The sequence below is a fragment of the Molossus molossus genome, unplaced genomic scaffold (assembly GCF_014108415.1).
Source record: "Molossus molossus isolate mMolMol1 unplaced genomic scaffold, mMolMol1.p scaffold_m16_p_3, whole genome shotgun sequence".
In the NCBI taxonomy this organism is placed as follows: Eukaryota; Metazoa; Chordata; class Mammalia; order Chiroptera; family Molossidae; genus Molossus; species Molossus molossus.
Window position 1 is genome coordinate 45,222,148 of NW_023425366.1, and position 21,558 is coordinate 45,243,705.

General features: G+C 42.8%; 1 protein-coding gene across 2 annotated transcripts in view; it reads left to right on the forward strand.

Moving 5' to 3' along the window:
* The window catches only part of LOC118641841 (microtubule-associated serine/threonine-protein kinase 4-like), a 333,781-nt gene that overhangs the window by 274,625 nt on the left and 37,598 nt on the right, over nt 1–21,558 (forward strand). For both annotated transcript variants that reach the window (XM_036279434.1, XM_036279433.1), the window contains 5 exons: nt 3,664–3,765; nt 6,147–6,279; nt 11,663–11,730; nt 13,928–14,013; nt 20,089–20,297. In XM_036279434.1, coding sequence (XP_036135327.1) covers nt 3,664–3,765; nt 6,147–6,279; nt 11,663–11,730; nt 13,928–14,013; nt 20,089–20,297 — 598 coding nt within the window. The remainder of the gene's footprint in view (nt 1–3,663; nt 3,766–6,146; nt 6,280–11,662; nt 11,731–13,927; nt 14,014–20,088; nt 20,298–21,558) is intronic.

Sequence of the window (21,558 nt, forward strand, 5' to 3'; positions counted from 1 at the left end):
TGTCCGAGGCCGCGGTGCCCAGGATGCCCAGGGTGGCTCTCCTTCCTTCAGGGCGTGCCCCGAGGAGGGCGCAGGCTGTGTCCGAGGCCGCGGTGCCCAGGATGCCCAGGGTGGCTCTCCTTCCTTCAGGGCGTTCCCCGAGGAGGGCGCAGGCTGTGTCTGAGGCCGCGGTGCCCACGATGCCCAGGGTGGCTCTCCTTCCTTTAGGGGCGTTCCCCGAGGAGGGCGCAGGCTGTGTCCGAGGCCGCGGTGCCTAGGATGCCCAGGGTGGCTCTCCTTCCTTCAGGGGCGTGCCCCGAGGAGGGCGCAGGCTGTGTCCGAGGCCGCCGTGCCCAGGATGCCCAGGGTGGCTCCCCTTCCTTCAGGGGCGTGCCCCGAGGAGGGCGCAGGCTGTGTCCGAGGCCGCGGTGCCCAGGATGCCCAGGGTGGCTGTCCTTCCTTCAGGGCGTGCCCCGAGGAGGGCGCAGGCTGTGTCCGAGGCCGCCGTGCCCAGGATGCCCAGGGTGGCTCCCCTTCCTTCAGGGCGTTCCCCGAGGAGGGCGCAGGCTGTGTCCGAGGCCGCGGTGCCCAGGATGCCCAGGGTGGCTCTCCTTCCTTCAGGGCGTGCCCCGAGGAGGGCGCAGGCTGTGTCCGAGGCCGCCGTGCCCAGGATGCCCAGGGTGGCTCCCCTTCCTTCAGGGCGTGCCCCGAGGAGGGCGCAGGCTGTGTCCGAGGCCGCGGTGCCCAGGATGCCCAGGGTGGCTCTCCTTCCTTCAGGGCATTCCCCGAGGAGGGCGCAGGCTGTGTCCGAGGCCGCGGTGCCTAGGATGCCCAGGGTGGCTCTCCTTCCTTCAGGGCGTTCCCCGAGGAGGGCGCAGGCTGTGTCCGAGGCCGCTCGCACTGAAATCTCCCACTTCCGCTTGTTTCTGTGTGAGGGACCTGACACATTGTTTCATAGCAACTAAAAATGAATCTTTAGGTTTCAAAAATCATTGGAATGGATGATGTAATAAATAAAAATTGTTGATTTTTAGAGAAATATCTTTTGGGGGACAGAAGAAGCTTGTGTGCTGGTGGCACGCAGGGCCCCGTTGGGTAGGAATAAGAATGTTTTCTTATTTATCTTCCAGAGAAACATTGTCTTCAGTCTTTTTGTGAAAATCAAAACTATCTTCAGAATCACATTCACAATGTCCTTTCAGAGTCTGAAGCTAACCGGTCACAGGGGAATGTACCCCTGTTGGGGAGCGCGGAATGGTGGGAACTTGCTTTGCCTTCCCCACGATGGACTCTGTCCGCTGCGGCTGTGACATTGTGCCGGCCTGGCTGGCTCCCAGCGCTCCCCCTCGCCAGGCCTTGGGTACCAGGCGGGGTCTCCCTGAGGTGCGGATAGCCTGACTTAACTGATACCTTTCCGACTGCTGACGTCTGGGTCAGTTCCCAGTGGAGGCTTGTGTATCTCCATTCTTTTTTTTCACTTAGGTGTATTTAGCCAAAGAAAAAAATTCATAGGAAGCTACAACCTACCCTCAAATCTGGGTCTCGGTATTTTTTATCGTGGCCAACACTTAAAATACAAACACAGGGTGTCAGCGAGCGCTGGAGCTTGATGCCGGCCGCCAGGAAAGTTCTCTTCTCACACTGTGTGTGGTTTTGTTTGCAGTTCTTTTGACATGGCTCCCCCTCCCCGACACTGTTAGGGGGTCACATATTCTCTGACTAATATGTTTTTGGCCTTATTTATGGCTGATAATTCTTAGAAAGAAAAAAAAAGAATGAATGGATTATTATTACAGGTTTTAAAATGGAATTTGTATAATTTAAACTGAGTATTTAAAAACATTTTTAAAGATACAGAGCACTTAGTTCCCTTTTAAGAGACCACCAAAACATATGCAGGCTTTTTAGATTTTTTTAAAAAACACTTCTGAATTTTATAACGAAGTAATTATTATATTAAGAGAAAATTCATTATCTAGCCCAAATTGTCAACTAAGAAGTTAGGTGGAGATGTTTTGTTTCATCTTTAAGGTTTTTTGTTTAGTTTTGATTAAGGATAAACTATAAAGAAGACATATAATCATATTTCTTGGCATTCATTGGATCTTCCAAAATCTTTTTATTGTAAAATGAAAATTGGAAAGAAAAGTTGAAATATTACATATATCTCCTTATGTACATCCTGACATTCTTTTTTTTAATCCTCACCCAAGGACATTTTTCCATTTTTTGTTCAGATAGAGTGGGAGGGAGAGAGAGGAAGAGAGAGAGAGAGAGAAATATCAACATGAAAGGGACACATGGAGTGGCTGCCACCCGCACGACCTATCCAGGGCCAGGGACAAACTGCACCTGGGGTACGTGCCCTTAGCGGGAACCAAACCCGGGTCTCCCTGGACTGCAGGCCGACGCTCTAACTGCTGAGCCAAACCAGCCAGGGCCATCCTGACTTTCTTACCAGTTACCAGGACCTATAGTTATAGTTACTAGTTGATTTGCTTTGAACAGATTCTAACATTCACCAATGGTCGTTTTTCCTTTTTTTTCTTTTTCTTTTAAATGTTAGCTGTTTTGCTTTTGTTGGTATGTAATTTTTATACTTTTTTATGCTTTTATTAGGTAGCTTAAATTTAGTAGTCATATTACTGCTAACTATAACAATTTTTCAAATATAACCTATTTTTATGGGAAGGCTGATTCTTGTCAGAACAAAGCATCTTCAAGAACGCTTGTAAATGTTTATCACTGTATCTGTGCAATTGTATTCTGTTGTACCAGCATCACCTTGACTTTTTTTAATCTTTAGAGGAAAGTAAATCACACCATTTTAAAAATTGAAAAGGCCTAAAAGTAAGCATACACAGAAGTTTACATTTAAACTTTTAAATCTTTGATTTTAGGTCTGCTTTGATACAGATTTGCCAAATTTCTTCAAGAAAATATCATTGAAAATTAAAATGGCTCTTAATAAATTGAGTTGTTCTCAGGCTATTTGTTATGCTTAGATATCACATGTAGGCGACATGCAAAATAAAATTTTAAAAGATAAGTCGGTTAAATTTTATTGAGTTACATGCGTAGGTATTATTTATTCAGTATGTGAAATTGAAATTGTATGTGCATATCCAAGTTTAAACATTACCCCCCTAATTTGAAAAAAAGGAATGCACACTTTTTACATGTTACAAAATAACTAATTTATAGGCTAAACTTATTGTATATGTAAAATGTCTCCCATGAAGGTGTTAAATACCCATCTTCTGGGACGGAAGCAGTCCTCGTTCTCTGTGAGCCACTTTGTACACCTGAGGTGCTACATCTGGAAAGTCAAGGTTCCTCACAGCTGCCCACTCGACTGGTCCCACGTACTTAACGTGTCATAAACTTTTAATGTTTCCTTCATTCACGGTTCACATTATGAGCCCTAACATTTGATTTTTAACGCAGAGAATAAATCAAAGTTTTGCAATTAAAATTTAGCTAATAGAGCCATTTTGTAGATATAGAAGTTTAATAGTGTCCATTTATGTAGAGATAATGTCTGCTTATCAATCTTTTCAGAGTAGTTTTTCTAAATCACTTAATGTTTGCATATTGCAATTATCTAATTAGCATGCTTTACTGATTTTCTTTTCTGTGTAATGGAGCAACTCCGCCTCATCCTTCTTTTCATTGCTCTCACAGGCTCATGATCGGTCAGAAAGTGGCGAACTGGCATTCATTAAACAGCTAGTCCGAAAGATCCTCATTGTCATTGCCCGCCCTGCCCGGTTACTAGAGTGCCTGGTAAGTTGCCCCTAGAGGTGTCTCCATCGTTTATTGTCACCTGTGAGAAAGCCATGACCCTCAGACCGCTCCGGGTCCATCTGGCTTCAAAGACCAGAGCGCCACAGAAAGAGCCGACGGAAACTGCAATTGTGAATGTTTACGATGACATCCATGAGTGGTTTTTGTTTCCTGGTTTTAAGTAAGAATTCTAGGACTTGTGCTGTATTAAGTGATAGTCCTATCACATTCTGATCAAACTGAACAGAAGATCATGAGACCAGTGCTTCACCTTATTCCAGTGTGATTACTCTGTTACGGCTGATTTAAAACGCTTGCCAAGCCTCACTTTTTGGTTGTTGCCAAGATACAGAGAGAGGAAAGCGAGAGGTGTGGTATACCGTGACCCGGGGTTGTGATTATTATTTGGTTTTTTAAATGCGGCATGTTAGAAATACGTTCTAGTCAGCAGCCCATTTGGGAGAATACACACGGCCTCATCCAGACCTAAAGAAATAAGACCTTTAGAGATTAGTTCATTTTATCAGTTATATATAGTTTTTGATCAATGATCATTTTTCTGTTTTAAAATTTCTGTTTTATTTTGTGTAATTCTCATTGAGATTTCATTTAACACTGTGAACAAATATGAAGCTTTGAACATAAGAATCATTTTAAAAGGGCTAAGCCTACTACCAAAACTCACTTTTAAGTTGCATTAGCCATTAAAATATTTTATAACTCTGTATACAATACAACCGTTCAGAATTATACATACACACATATACATTTATGGCTGCATTGCTATAGTTCTGCCCTTCTTTTAATTAACATGCATAGTTGTTCTATATTAGTGGCATGTTCACAGCCCCATAAATATATACAAATACATAGTGAGACGGGGCAGAGGAGAAACCTTGAGGAGAAAGGTAGGCCGTGGTGGAGTAGGGCTTCCCCTCAACGGCACCGTCGAGCCACAGAATCAAAGGACCGCTTGGCACTGAGTATCTCTGGAAGGATAAAGGGAAAACATACTCTGATGCCTCGGGAGAGGAGGGGAATTGTGCCGATGGCGAATGCGGGCAGAAGAAAGACTATTCGCTGTCCTAGTGGACTCTCTGAGTTATGTGCCACACGCATGTACTTCCTGCAGTGATTAGATTTGGGGGAAAATACCATTTAGCACCATAACTTTTTTCCTCCGGACAGCCGCAGATCGGCTCAGAGGAGATCTTGCCATAAAAGAGGAAGTGAATCTTCCACTGTAATTACTCCTAATCAGAAGAGAAAGAGTGAAAGCGTAGCCTCTCAGACAGAAACAAGTGAACTCAGAGGCAGGTTTGAAAATGTGGCTGCTTTCAGAACTGTTTCAAACCCCCCGAGACTGGAGTTTCTGAGTCTTAGGGGTCTCGTCTCCCTCCAATGGTCTTGTCTGTCGATGGAGGTCCGAGGGCCCCGAGAGCACACAGTGGTTTGGCTTTACTCTCTTTGCAGCAAGCTGTTTTCTATGGCCTTTAGGAACTCTTTAAGGAATTGTCAAGTGAAATCCTGAGATTCCAAAGTTGGCTCCTTGGGACATTAATCAAAATAGGAAAAATTCTGTGGGGAAAACAGATCCAGGGCCTACCACTGAAAATAGCAACTGTGCTTTAAATCTGTGAGCATAATTGTTTACAACACATAAATCCACAGCATCCATCTAGAGTGATGTGATCCTAAAGCTTTCTACTACGTGCTAGACTCAACAGAGCCAATGAAAGTAAAAAATACATGGGAGAAATGTGCTACCGATGTGTAAAAATAGAGGTAATTGGAAGCACTAATTTTGCACTTTTCTCTCTTAACCTTCACATTATATGAATGGTAATGATTTAATTTTAGAGTTTACTGATAAAAATGATAATTTTGAGCGTTTTCTTTCTAATAATTTTTTGGATACTTCTGTACTAGGGGCATTCCCTGCAAAACCTTTGACAAAATGTGTTCCAACATTACTTCTTTTGTGTGTGGCTATGTATGTGGAGAGAGAAACTAAACCTTCTGGATGAGATTCCCAGATTTTAAAACTTTGCTAAAGAGACACAATTAAAAATTCAGACCTGTTTATTTTCAGTGAGATAGATATCGTAAGTGCAGATAGTACCTTCAAAGTTGCACTATGAGGAAATTAGAAATGATTATTTCATTTGGGTCACCAAGTACATAAATGTGTTGTCTTAGAAAAATGAATAGGCTTTGAATATGAAGGGAGAATTATAGACTTGTGAAAGCCATGTCTCCCCTTTCCGCATAAACAACCCGCAACCATGTATGTCCAGCAGTTGATTGTGAGTGGGACTTCGTAAGAACACCTTAAACAGTTGGGCTCAAAGAAGTGTCTGTCTGTGTTTGTCTTCTGCTAGGAATTTGATCCTGAAGAATTCTACTACCTATTGGAAGCGGCAGAGGGCCATGCAAAAGAAGGACAGGGTATTAAAACGGACATTCCCAGGTACATCATTAGCCAGCTGGGGCTCAATAAGGATCCTTTGGAAGGTGAGTACCATGGTTGGGCTGGCCTTTCACTTGCTTTTGCACTGTGACCTCGTAGAAGAACGTAGTGAAAAATCTTTATTTTTTTCCTCAAGTTTTGGCTCTGTCAATTGAAAAATACAAATTTTGGGGACCATTGCGATTTGAAGGAAAGAGGTACAAGTTGAGCCCTGGGGAGCAAGTGGACAGGCCCCCCTTCGTGTTTACTGGGAGCAGGGGACCACCTTAAGCCTTAGGGCCCATCAGCTCCACTGTGCTCCTGTCCCAGAAGCTCTAGATTGCAGTCTTCTCTAAGTATTGTTTTCTCTTGCAAAGCTCAGTTGAGTTCTTCTCAAGGGTACTTTTAATTTTGAAAATGTTGCTAAATAAATTAATTATAATTACTATAAAAGCACCGTTTAAATTTAAAGTAATTTGGGAGTAAGGTCATTGATGATAGGTTACTTCAAATCTGGTACAGTGCTGGTAGATATGGTTTTGCTTACTTGTCCCAAAAAGGCCTGATTAATAACAATATAGAAGAGAGCCGGGGGGGAGGGGAGGTATTTCTTGAAGCTTGTATAAGGATTTATGGTTGATTAAAATGGAAAAAAAAATACAAAGAAGAGGAAGCACCGTCTTTGTGATTTTTTTAAAATCGAAGACTGGGAAATCACTCCTACCCTACCTTTTTTGCTCATTCTTGTTTGGGATTATCATTTAAGCACATGTAGAATATGTACTGCCTAAAAAGACCCAGAAAGAATCATGGACTCCTTCATTCAAAGTTGTCTTCCGGGTTCATTCCACGGGATTTGCAAACAGTGTTTGTCTTGCTAAATTGTTTGCAATAATGGTAACTGTTAGCACAGACTTCCCGCCTGCAGCGGGGCCTGCTGCTCTCTGCCCTGCTCTCGGGCTCGCCCTGCTTTGTTCGGATCTTTGCTTCCAGGGAAATGCTGCATGCATTCCTGGGAGATAATGCCAGAGAAATTCATCCTGTCCTGAAAGCAATACCACAACAGATTCACCACTTATCAGAGACTGGTAGCTGCTTTTCTGAAGAGTTCCCTGGGGAGAGATTTTCCCCCATGGCTTTTAAATTACCATCTTTACCTTTTTGAATCATGAGTCTTCAGAAATGGTTTAAATCAATGAAATAAAAAGGGCAGATGTTTAATGGTATTTAGATGAGTTTTAAACATCTCTTCAGGCATTACAAAATGATGCCTCAGGTTCCTGCTTCAAAAGCTGACTCTCGGTTCCATCCCATTACTACCCACTGCTTACAAATAATATGTATTTCCCAGATAATAGTTATTTAGCAGAAATGCTATTTAAAACAGAACCATTTTTTAATTTGTTTTTATGAAAATAATTGGAGTGGGGGAGGCTGTCAAAGTGTATTACGGTGACGCTTCACGCTGGGATAGTTAAGGCTGCGTCAGCCTTTGATTTGTGGACGGAGTGAGCTCTTCTGAGTCTTCTTACCTGCAGCAAATATCACTGTAGGCTGAACTTCGGTGGGTCCATAATCTGAGCCCACTTGTGCACCTTCGTGGACTCTGAAAAAATGAATAGTGATCGTTGCCAAGCTTTTAGGTCAGTAATACAAATTGATCACTAGGAGTTGTATTTTAACTCTTGACACAATTTTCTTGATTCCTTTCTGAGGATCGTTTTAAATCTATTATCACTTAAAATGTGATTGTTACAAACTCTGATCCACATTTTGCTTCCCCTTCTTGTCTCTGTCTACACCAGTATACCAAAGGCCTGACCTTTGAGGGTGAGGAGGAGGGTCTGGAGTGGGACTGCCCAGGCCTGCACCCTGGTGGCCAGCATTGCAGGCTGCGTGACCTTGACCATGCTGTTGAGGAGCCTGTTTGTGACTCAGTGTTCTTTCCATGTAAATGGGGTAATAGTCCTACCTGCTCCAGGGGTTGCTTTCAGGGTTATATGAATTCATCTCTGTACCCAAGTAGTAATGCTTCATAAATTTGAGCTGCTGTTACCATTATATTTAAACAATATTAAAATCGCCCCCTTTCTGAAAAGTCCCTGCAACTAAATACGTTTTAGTTCACCTCCTTGTTCATAAAGCTGAAGAGCTGGTCACATAGGAGTTGACGGCATTTGAAGGACACCACAGAAGCATGCACTTTGTACCGAGCTCATTTGAACTCTTGGATCCTTCCTACAGGGAAAGTGAGTGTCAGTCTCCAGTTATGGTCAGATCTGGAGTTTATTTTTATCCAAAGACAACACTCCAGGACTGTTTTGCTTCATATTTTTATGTGTAATTTCTCCTCCCAAAAGGGTAATTATAAGAACATGAATACATGAAATAAGAGCCTAAGAAATAATTTCAGATGCATACAAAAATATGTAACTAAAAATTGTAACTTTTTATTATACATGTTCAAGTTCAAAAATATTAGAAAATACAAATTACTTGTAACCCCACCACTCAGAGAGAGCTCCTACCAAAGTTTTGGAGAAAATTCTTTTATGTTTTTTTTCTTTAATAAAACATGTTTTTTCAGTATAAAAATCAAAGTGGACGGTAAGATGAATTAGATTTGAGTCTTCAAGGATGCATTCCAGTGTGGGCTGAATGATTGGATACCTTTGTCTCTTTTAACTGGACACAGGGTAATACTTAAGCTGGTGTCAAGCATGTGGCATCCCGCCCAGGACTGACTACATGACATAGTCAATAATATTAAATAACCATCAACATTCAACGAGCACTTAATTTTTGTTAGTCAATATGCTAAGAGCTTCATGTGTCTTATTATAAATAATGCTCATAAAAAGCTCGAAAAGATTTGTTGTATTGTTGTCATCTTACAGGGTAAGAGCCTGAGGTTAAAAGGTCACAAGTAACCCTGGCAGGTTTGGTTCAGTCGTTAGAGCATCAGCCTGCTGACTGAATGGTTGTGCGTTCGATTCCTGGTCAAGGGCATACCTGGGTTGCGGCTTCTATCTCCTGCCTGGTCAGGGTTGTGTGGGAGACAACCAATCGATGTGTCTCTCTCACGTCAATGTTTCTCTCTCTCTCTCTCTCTTTCTCCCTCTCTTCCACTCTGTCAAAATGTTATTGGAGCCCTGGCCAGTTTGACTCAGCAGTTAGAGCATCGGCCTGCGGTCCAGAGAGACCCAGGTTCGGTTCCCGCTAAGGACGCACACCTCGGTTGCAGTTTGTCCCCGGCCCTGGTTGGGTCGTGCAGGTGGCAGCCACTCGATGTGTCCCTTTCACGTCGAGGTTTCTCTCTCTCTCTCTCTTCCTCTCTCTCCCTCTCTTCCTCTCTCTCCCTCTCACTTTGTTTGAACAAAAGGATGGAAAACTGTCCTTGGGTGAGGATTAAAAAAAAAAAAAAAGGCAATGGAAAAATAAAAAAGATCCCAAGTCAGTCCTGATCGTGGTGGTAACCCACGTCTTTCTATCTCCAGCCCCCTCTCAACCACTACTCTTTCCTCTTTGACAAGCTGCACGTTCTTAGTGTAGTAGGTGGACTCTGTCTTAGTGGACATGATGAAATCGGAGAAAGGATCCGATTTCTTGCGAATCCTCTGAGCTGTACTCAGAGAGTACAGCTGTCAGAGACTGGGAAGACCTGCCTCCCTTGGGTATCTGATTATAAGCACAACTGCTGACCTCCAGACTGGTGGCAAGCTGTGGTGATTTTGTTAGCCAGTGAGTCCTGCTAGCTAGAGCAGAGGCTCAGCTCTAAATACCTGTGTCTGGCTGTTCACAAGAAATGAAGTTCCATGGGACTGCATCAAGCCAAGAAGGTTTTGCACAGCAAAGGAAACTGTCAACAAAAGGAAAGACAACCCACTGAGTGGGAGAACATATTCGCCTATGATACATCTGGTAAGGGGTTAATATCCAAAATTTATAAAGAAGATATAAAGCTCAACACCAAAAAAACCCCAAACAATCCAATTAAAATAGAGGCAAAGGGCCTGAATGGATACTTCACCAAGGAGGACATACAGATGGCCAAAAGACATATGAAGAGATGCTCAACGTCACTAATCATCAGAGATACAAATTAAAACCACGATGAGATATCACCTCAAACCTGTCAGAATGGCTATCATCAATAAATCAATCAACAACAAGTGTTGAAAAGAATGTAGAGAAAAGGGAACCCTCATGTGCTGCTGGTGGGAATGCAGATTGGTGTAGCCACTGTGAAAACAGCATGGAATTTCCTCAGAAAATTAAAAATGAAATTGCCTTATGACCCAGTGTTTCCACTTCTGGAAATATACCTGAAGAAACCCATAACACTGATTCAAAAGGATATATGCACCCCTATGTTTATTGAAGTATTATTATTATTATTATCATGATTATTATTTTAATCCTCACTTGAGGATATTTTTCCATTGATTTTCAGATAGAGTGGGAGGGAGGGAGAGAGAAAGAAACATCGACGTAAGAGAGACACATTGATTGGTTGCCTTCCGCACGACCCCAACCAGAGCCAGAGATCAAATTGCAACTAAGACTTGTGCTCTTGACCAGAATCAAACCTGAAACTCTTTGGTTCTCGGGCCGGCGCTCCAACTGCTGAACCAAACTAGCCAGGACTCAAGTATTATTTAAAATAGCCAGGATTTGGAAGAAGCCCAAGTACCCATCAGTACATAAGTGGGTAAAAAAAACCTGTGGTACACAATGGAATACTACTGGGCTGTAACAAAAGAAAAACTTACCCTTTGCAACAGTGTGGATGGAACTGGAAAGCGTTATGCTACATGAAATAAGCCAATCAGAGAAAGATAAATACCATATGATTTCACACATATTTGGAATTTAATGAACAAAATAAACAAACAAACAAAATAGAAACAGATCCATAGATATAGAGAACAGACTGACAGCTAATCAGAGGTGGGAGGTTTGGGGGACTGGGCGAAAAAGGTGATGGGATTAAGCGAAAAATAAGAAAAACTCCTAGATAGACAATAGTTGGTGATTACCAGAGGGAATGGAGGGTAGGGAGAGGTCGAAGAGGGTAAAAGAAAGACAAATGATGCTAGAAGGTGACTGGACTTGGGGTGGTAAACACACAATACGATATATAGATGAAGAAGGAAGGAAGGATAAAAGGGAGAAAGAAAGAATGAGATTCCAGGGAAGGACTTGTAATGAACAATTTCCAAATGTCAGTTGGTGGTTCTTGCCAGTTTGAATTTAAGATTTTCCCATGGGTTCACTGGAACATAGAGTAAATTTTTCTTTTTTTTTATATATTGGAAAAATTATTTTTTTATTGTTTCAGCAATTGCCTAATTGCAATTGCCCTATTTTTCTTAAACTTTGCTGTATTCATTCATTCATTCATTCATTCATTCATTCATTCATTCATTCATTCATGTTTAAACCTAGAAATGGCTCAGCTGGGAAACTATAATAGCGGGACAGCAGAAACACCAGAAACAGATGAATCAGTGAGCGTAAGTATCTTTCTTGATGAAATATGGTGTTGGTTTTTCTGTTTATGGCATCTGGCGATTTTGGCTGTGTTAATTACTTTATTTGTTCAACAAATATTTATTAAATTCCATGTGCAGGGCACTAGGCATACAATTTGAGCCCCTCCCTTCAGAGAGAAAGAATCTTTGCTTCCTGTGAAGTGAGGCATCATGGGGAGACAATAAAATACAAAAAAAATCATGCAAAAGCAATTAAAAGGATAATCTAGAATAAGATCTATGAAGAAAAAGGGCCATGTACTACTAGAACACCATGAAGAGATTTACCTTAGTCTTGCCAGTCTCAAAAGATCTCCCAAAGAAATGACACTTGAGCTTGAGATGTGAGATCATACTAGGACAAGAAAGGGCAGAGGGAAGATTGCAGGCCAAGGGGACATCATGGGCAAAGATCGTGACACGGGGAGCAGTGTGCATCTGAGGACTAAGAGCAAGGGGCACTGTACCGACTGGAAAGCTTGGTTGAAAACTGGACACAGAGGTCCTCAATCATTTTTGTCAATTTTTTTCTTGCAAAGAACAATGGGAAGTTATTGAGCTTTGGAGGAACTATATAGGTATGTGGGGAGAAGGGGGAGTGTGCAGGAAGATGACCCAATCTGAGTTACAGGTTGAAGAAAATTTCACTGATTGCAAGGGGAGCCAGCAGGGGTGACCCTGGGGGAGCCCGAGAAGAGGCTGATGCAGCGGCACAGGTGGGAAGTCCAGGTGCTGCTGCCATTCTCCCTAGGTGTGAACGCCAGAGAGGGATCAGGATGGAGCGGGTTGGGGTGTCAGGAAAGAGGGGCAGCTGGAGTCAGATCGCTCCACCTCTTACCTACCACCTATGGGATCTCTCTGTGCCTCAGTTTCTTTACCTGCAGAATAATAAAAGATGAAATGAGGTAGTTTGTGTAAAATGGTTAGGACAGCACCACATAGTCAGTGCTACATAAATGGTAGCTTTTTTTGTTTATTGTATTATAACTGTCATAATTGTGAATGTGTTGAGACTGAAGTTCCTTTGAGACATCCAAGAAGAGCCATCAAACCAGCAGCTGTGAATAGGGTGTGGACTCTTCCGGCACTTGGAAGAGGCGTTTTAGGTGGAGTTCTGAATGACTTAGAGTCATCCACCGGCATGACTGAAGTCATTGTAGGGTAGGGGGGAGTTCATGAGACAAGTTGGTCCTACTCTTAAATTATATTGTTGGAGATGGAACATTGGCAGGTGATGGCTAGATCCAGGTCCTGTGGCCAGAGGCCACGGGGAGATAGAGGGCAGAGTTAGTTGCTTGAGTTGAGGAAGTCAAGTGGCTCAGAGGCAGGATGTAGGGTTATCCGTGTAGACACTGAGTCACTCAGATGCTGAGAGAATGTGGGCAGGAAGAAAGGCGGAAGCTGGGTACCAAGTCTCCCAAAGGTGAGTGGGTGCCAGGGTCAGCGGAGGACAGCTCCGAATGGGGGAGGGTGGGGTTTCTTTCAAAACTATAGGAAGGGAATTCTAGGCTCTGCAGAAGGAGCAAAGAGGCTGGTAACACCCTCTCAATGCTAAAAATACTGGGGTATGAGAAAAAAAAATTTTAAGCACTTTATTTGTTTTTGTCCTTTGAACTAAACTTTTTAAAGAGCTCTCTGTTTGAGCATTCATATCTTAACCATAGCAAGACATACAGTATAGAATTAAAGAAAGGGAGACATTCTGTATTTGGGTGTCCCATTCGTTGCTGACTACCAAGGAAGAGAGGCTGCCACAGGAGATAAACAGACGTGCTCTGGCCAGGAACAGGGAGCCGCAGCACCCACCAGCTCATGGACAGCCGCTCCAGCCCATTTTTTCCTGGCCAGCTGAAGCCAGAAGGAAGGTTTGGCATTCTGAACTTAAATATCAGACTTTAAGACTAGGATGTGGCTCACCTGAGTGAACAGAGGTAAATTAAAGTCAGGAATTTCCAAAGGCGTGGTGCCTTCATGTCCTGGGAGAGCGGGTTCACCTAGGTGAAACTTAGACCCTGCTCTGGAAATTGATCTTGAAAGCTGCCCCCCAGCTTCCTTTGCTAGAATGGCACTTCAGCATGCCCCCCAACAGAGCATGTAACTCGGATATCATTCAGTTGGCTGTTAAAGGTATGTTCTTGAATTCTCAGCTGTGTCTTAACTTCCACGTTTTGTTTCCAAGAGCTCTAACACGTCCCTGAAACTTCGAAGGAAACCTCGGGAAAGTGATTTTGAAACGATTAAATTGATTAGCAATGGAGCCTATGGGTGAGTAAGTCAAGAAAACTCGATTGTATTTTAACACACTTGAGTACTGTATTCTTCACATTTATCTTATGCCAATTAGGTGTTGTATAGGAACTTCAGATCACTGCTTCTTCACTGATGGGTATAACGTGCAGCCCAAACCATTTTTCACTGGATCCTTCATCAGAAGACATATCAGATGGCCTGGCCATCATTGTAGAGTATCAGAGAGGATGACTTTAAAAGTAAAAATGTATCAAGTAATGAAAAATTTTTATAGATGCCTGCTCTGCCTTCTTATTTCTGCCCTTTTGGGTTCAGAAATAACAAAGTAACTGTCTCTTGGTTGATATAGATATATGTATATGTATGAATATATGTTTTGATACATATACACATACACACCTAGATATATATTTATCTGAATATATATATTAGCATCTCATTAAAAATATATATGTCTGAATATGTATAAATTCATACATAGCATCGCTGCCTGAGTGTTAGCCAGTGCTTCCTGTGTGATCAGCAGTCAGCCTAGTGAAGAAGTATTTGAATAGGGAGGCTGGTTGAAAATGAAGAGCAATACAATTTTTTAGTCTTTATATTACACCAAGATTGTTTTTCAGTTGAACTTTGTGTTATAATCTGATGACATTAGTGGTCCCTTTTCCTTAATCCATCTTTATAGACACGTGACTTCATTCTCATGGCAAAGAGTCAATAGTGACATCCTGCTGAGTTACTAATACATAGTTTAAAAGGGTAATTAATATACAAACTCTGTCCTGATCCATTTCAGAAGGCCCAAGAACTCTAGTTTAATTAAGTATTAATCCCAGTTCCATCTGTATATGGAAAGCAATAAACAATGTCCTAGACATTTATTGCCATTTATCACACAAGCGAGCAGATGAGATAAAAGTGATTTTTGTTGTGCCACAAGGGATGCTTCGCGTTATGATTTTTTATACCTCTGATATTTTCCACACCATTAACTTAGTGAGGAACTTAAATGTTGGTGAGTGCTTCCTATGCTTCACTGATTTGCTCTCAGGATTATGTCAGATGGCATATTACCTGATGTGGCTTATACATGCTCTCTGACGGGGTTTTTTTGTTTGTTTTTCTTGTGATATTTTATGTCCTTCAAGAATCTCATTGAAACTTTTCTACTTAAGAAAATTGTTTTAGATTGCACTTCTATATGGGTTTTGTTTATTATTTGTTTTCAGTTCTTTTTTCATTTTGGAGACCCTTTGAGGATTTCTTTCTTCATTAGGGAGAAGACTGGACTTAGATTTAATGGGTCTATGGATGTGAGCACTACTCGGTTTAATGGGCAGTGGCATTCTGGAATAAGATTATCTGTGAAGCACCATATTTTTAAAACGTGGACAGAGATCTTAGCAGTATTTGGTGTTCTAATTGGTTGAGTAAACTCATTTGTAGTGCGATTAAAGCACTGTATAGTGGATGAAGTATATCACACTTTGGGGAATGGCTGGGAATATACAAGAAGTCAAACAAGCTATGAATCAGTGAACACCCAGGACGCAGGCCAAGTCACTAATGGGCCCACAAGCTGCCTGCAGAAGCCTCTGCCAATCAACTAAAACTGTGTTTTCTCTTTGGCTCGTCTCAGATTTAATCTCTCATTACGTTTTTGACAGATTTCCTTTACGTATTAATTACTTCTCATTTGAATTTGAATGGCGCAACACCATTGGTCCACCCAGTCAAGGTGCTGGGTGCAGGCCTCTGTGGCCCTGGACGAATGGTCCCTCTGTGGGAGATGCGCTGGACTGTTGGGGGCTCTCAGGCACCTCTGTGACCGTGTAGCGTCCACGTCTGTGACTCACAGTGACACTGATCTTGAAAACTGGTTATGCTGGGAACTAACCCTCTCATTAGGAAGAGCTTTCTACCTGCTACGCTAACGCATGTCGTGGTTTTCTCAACATCCTACTTAGTGACGATTCGTGCTATAAAGCCAACTTGCTAATTTGATAAGCATCTGATTTCCTTTCCTGTTTAACGTGTTTCAGATGCCTGACTGGGAGGGAAACGCTCCTTCTTGCCGGTGTAGCACTTTGTAGAAAGCTAACACTCTGTGCCGGGCTCTGTCCAGTCCCTGTCTCTGTCCTCCTCCACGAGGGGCGGGTGCTGCGGTTACCCTCACATCCCCTGAGCAGCAGGGAGAGGGGCTCGGAGGTCCAAGCAGAGCTTTTCTGACATTGGCCATAGCTTCTGGCCGTCTTAATTGGGATGTCAAGGTCTTCGGTTGAGCACTTCCACTTAGATTTCCAAATTACAACTTTGAATGTTTTTAAAGTGAAAGCATAAAATTGACTAAAAATTTTAAAATCTAAAAATCTAACCCTGAAAGGCACAACTCTCCCCCACTTTGATTCACTTTCTGGCCTTTACGTGCACTGTTCTCTTTTACCCCTGGAAGGACAGGAGATGGGCTGGGTGATGGGGTGTCGCCCCCCCCCCCCCATTGCTGCGCCTTCTCTCCCTGTAGCCTCTCCTCTCAGCTTTCCTCTGACACACGCTCTCCCATTCCCACATGCAGATTTGCTTGCACAGATCCATGTATCGGGCTCTCGGATTCATGCATAATTGTATACGCATTAGAATTCACACTCCCGATAGGACCGATTCATTCTGCTCCAGATCTTGTCGGCGTCTGCTCCCCCGCCCTCCCCACCCTGGCACACTCAGCTCGGTTCTGCTTGGGTGGGGGGAAGCTTGGCTCAGAGAACCAGGGCCCCCCGGCTGCCTTGCTCCCTGCATCACCTTCCACCCTTGAATTTTCCTATTTCACAGGGAGGTCAGTGTAGGAAAAGAGACACAGAGCAGCCTTTTCAAAGAAAACAACCCTGGGGGCCAGAAAGCAGAGATGTGGGGCTGAATCAGTTCACTCCAGTTTGATCATCCTGGGAGGTTTACAGGTCTGCTTAACGGGGTTCGGTGCTGTGTATCTGCCTCCCTTTGTTTCTCTTTTTCAATCTCTCCCTCTCCTCTCTCTGTCTCTCCCTCTGCTGACTTGAAGTAGATTTGAAACATTGGTTAAGGAGGAAAGGGTAGGTGAAAGACAATAATTATTACTAAATAAACACATGTCAGCACTAGGAATACTATTCTTAAAGCAGTACAAAAATGTAAAAGTTAAGAACATAAGACAAAAGAAATACACAAATGAAAATCCAGCTACAGCAAATTCTAATGAAGAAGTCCAGTTGACTTGTGCAACTTGATCAAGATAGGTGTGTCCTGAGGCAGAGGTATCTCAAGCTTCCTATAGGATTAATTTCACTTGGTTTAGGTAAATTTCCCTAAGGATTAACTGATTATTTTAAGTACATCATAGCAAGGGCAAAGCGAAAGTCAAGTCAGACTTTAAGAACCCGAAATATGAGAATAAAGATTGCAGCACATTTTTTCATAGTGCCACCGAAACCCGGTCAAATTAGGCCTGGGGTGGCTTTCTTTTTTGTTCTTTCATAAAAAATTGTGTACAACTCCATTCTTTTTCTTCTATTCCCTGCTACTCTGACACATGTTGCCGAACAGTCAGTCATTTATATAAAAAATGGTCATGCTTGATGGAAAATCAGAATGGCAACACTCTGAGAGTCTAACAGTGAATTAGTGATATCATATGACTGGGCCCACCCCCGAAACTTGCTCAATATTAAATATTGAAAGGAGAGATGGAAAGTAAGCTCTATTCCAGGTACTCTCCAGAATTGGCAAGTGATAATGTAAGGTTACTATCTTTCTTTTAAAGTTGGAAATCATTAAAAAATGATATGTACTTTAAACACTTATTTAACCTAAATAGATAGGAATTTGCTAGTCTTTTGATGTAAGGCCTTTTAAAGACAACCACTATGAACCGTACTTATAATCCATTGTTTCTGTTCTCCAATTTTAGCTTCTTTCAAGGTGAAGACCTTGGAGCAATCTGAACATAGGAATCTGGATTTTTATTGTCTTCTTCACTTTTGGAAATCTCTTCACCCATACTAAAGCAATAGGAATTGTACTTAGTAACTCACTTTCTAAAGCATTCTATTTTGTTTTCTTATAAACAGTGATGCTTTTTCTTTTCACCCTCATGTTTCATCAGCTTAAATAGTTGTATACATTAATTAATCATGATCTCAAGCCTAGCCAGAAAAGCAGGTATGGAAATAAGCTCAGCTGGTGGGAGCCCAGGGTTGGGGGCATTCTGAAGGGGCCGTTGCCCGTGCAGAGAGTGTGAGCACCCAGCTGGCCAGGGCGTGTTAGTCTGTCCTGCTGTGTGAATAACATTACCAGGCTATTCCTTGACTTGGTTATGTAGAGAATGGTTAAGAGAACTTTTTCATATGATGCAAAGGAAGAAGAAGAAGATCAAAGAAATGACGAGAGTGGACAAAAAGGCGTAAAGCAAAACAAAGAAAAAATTGAACACTTAAGGGAAAAATGTGAATATTGATTAAACTGAGATTAAATATACTTAAGCTTAATATAAGTGGACCACGCTGATGTAGTGGTTCAGCAGGAATTTAGGGTGTCTTAGTACCCATATATTCATTTCAAGGACACGGAAAATAAGTACAGTAGTGGAAAACACATCTCAGACCAGATAACCCCTTGTTTTAGGAGGCAGACCATTGGATATACCTTACTGTGATCGATTGCTTCGAGGTAAATTACTACTTATTTGATCATTGCATTTGTTGCAGGGCAGCCTCATGTAACCTATTACACAGTTCCGATGACTGATGGCTCTTTTGGTAAATTATTGCTTACCTGAGCATTGCCTAACCTGAGAGTTCACCCCTGTTCTCCCACAATAATGACAAGTGAGGACTAACAAATGAGAAAAAGAGCTAGTCCAAGGCATTCTCCTTGTTGCTTGTCATTTCCAGGTAGGGTTTTAAGACTCCTCCTCCTGTCCTGGCCGGTTTGGCTCAGCGGTTAGAGCGTCGACCTGCGGTCCAGAGAGACCCGGGTTCGGTTCCTGCTAAGGGCACGTATCATGGTTGCAGTTTGTCCCCGGCCCTGGTTGGGTTGTGCGGGTGGCAGCCACTCGATGTGTCCCTTTCACGTCGATGTTTCTTTCTCTCTCTCTCTCTCTTCCTCTCCCTCCCTCCCACTCTGTCTGAACAAAAAATGGGTGAGGATAAATACATACATACATACATACATAAAGACTCCTCCTCCTGATTATTCCTTTTCTCCACATCATTAGAAGCTTCAGGGAGTTCAGTGCAAGGTCGTGGACTACGTGGAAGGTGAATCAGGCCCTTCTGTGGAGTGCTGGCTAACGCTTTCGGCAGATTCAGCACAACCTACTCCTTTACCGTCAGTTGCCCGACACCTTGGCCATGGGTCGGGTGGGGCAGAAGTCAATGTATTCTCAGCCCGCTTTTGTGTTGGGAAATGCATTTCCTGTTGAATCAGGCACACATGTTACTCATGCCAAGGCCTGTAGTGAGGAAATACATTATTCTTTGTTGTGGGACAGCCTTGTGTGACCTGTTACACACTTCTCATTATCTGCAAACTTCATGGGAAGTGAGTTACTCTCACGTAGGAAGCCAGCTACTCTAAGAAGCGGTGGTCCTTGTGCAGATTCCAAGGGTATCATACAGGAAATATTTGCTTTAGTCAGTGCAGTAGAAACATGCCAACACATCCAATGTTAGGAGGGATCTCGCTCTGTGTGTGCTTTAGTTAATTCTTTCCCGTTCTGACATATATTGGATTTTGTTTCGTTTGTGGAACAGCTGAAAACATCAGGTAGCTGCTGGAAAACAGTCCACTCTGGAGACTGCCCATTTCCTTTCTGCGGCAGTGCAGATGGATTTGATGTCTTATGTATGACCTATGATCTTTATTGGAAGAATTTAAAAAAAAAAAAATCAATCCAGCCATAGGCTCTTGGCCTGGAACGGGGTGTTCATAGCTGCCAGCGTGGCTTGTGCGAATCGAATTCCGCCGGCGTGTGAACTAGAAGTGGATTGGTGATCACATGGTTTACTGTGCTCAGAAGCACCCTCTCTTGCTGTGAACCCCAACTCCTGTGCTCCTTTTCAGGGCAGTCTACTTCGTGCGGCATAAGGAGTCCCGGCAGAGGTTTGCCATGAAGAAGATTAACAAACAGAACCTCATCCTCCGGAACCAGATCCAGCAGGCCTTCGTGGAGCGGGACATCCTGACGTTTGCGGAGAACCCCTTTGTGGTCAGCATGTATTGCTCCTTCGAAACCAGGCGCCACCTGTGCATGGTCATGGAGTATGTGGAAGGTAAGTCCGTCGGGCGCAGAGAGCAGGACGCCCCGCCCCAGGAACCCTTCCTCGTGTGTGGGCTGAAGCACTCCGTATTTGGGCAACATGATGGTTGTGTCCACCTCGGAGCCGAAGCCAGGCAGTGAGATGGCTGTATTCCCAGTCGTTATCTTGTGATAATTACTTGTAAGGAGCCAGCTCTGCTATAAGAAAGGGAAAATTAGTGCTCTTTGGAGAAAGGTTGTTTTTCTTTTTAAATAGCTGTTAATCCTATCTCCTTTCAGTTGGTCATAAAGTTATAATACAGGTGATGGGATTTTTTTTCTACTTATGTTCATCACATATCATAAAACATTCGTAACCATTGGTCTCTTACAGAATAAATTCAAAGGAAGTATGTCCTTTCGCACTCTCCCTCTCCTTCCCCCACAGGCGTGCATCTCCTAAACTGAAGGGACCCCATGAGACTTGCACCCAGGGGAGCTGTGGGCAGCTGCAGCTTGTCCCAGGCTGACCCCCTGACCTGTCCCCGAGACCCCTTTTTCTCTGACTCTCCAGTGGGCTGACAGCAGCCCTCCTTGGCTCACTTGTCACTGTGCCTTATTTCCCAGGGAGCCCAGCCCCGCGAGGCGCTCTCCTGTTGCTTCTTCAGCCCTAGGCTCTTCCTTATCTTACTGTCCCTAGCTTTAATAAACGTACTTGTAAAATATATAAAAAAAGAAGTATATCCTTTCTGGTCTATGCTAGGAAATTAAAAATGAGTTAGGGAAAGGAGATCCATTCAAGAAAATCTAGCTCTTTTTTAGGTTGCGGTCGACCTCTTAAGTGCTCCAAGGAATCGTATTTTCATCAATTTTACATGAAATTTCTGAATGAGAGGCTGTGACTTGTTGACATAAACAGTTAATAAAATGAATTGATCAGCAAGGGCCAAAGCAAGTTTGAAAGCATCTAATTTAAGCTCTCGTAATTGTTTGAACAGAATCCCAAAACTATAAAGCTGGAAAAAACATTAAATTTCGTTTAGTTCAACCTTTTTATTTTGTAGATGAGTGAACTCAAACCCCAGAAGCGGGGGGAGACTTACTAGATATTTCGTGGTGGATACGAGACAAACACATAGCTTGCCTGATTTCCACCCATTGTTCTTTTCACCACACCAGTACTTTGCTTTATTAACCTTTGTTGTGGTTGTTTTAACGACTCACATTTATCATGTGTTTAATGTGTGTTAGCAGTATCCTCAAACCCTTACGTAGATTGCCTCATTTAACCTTCA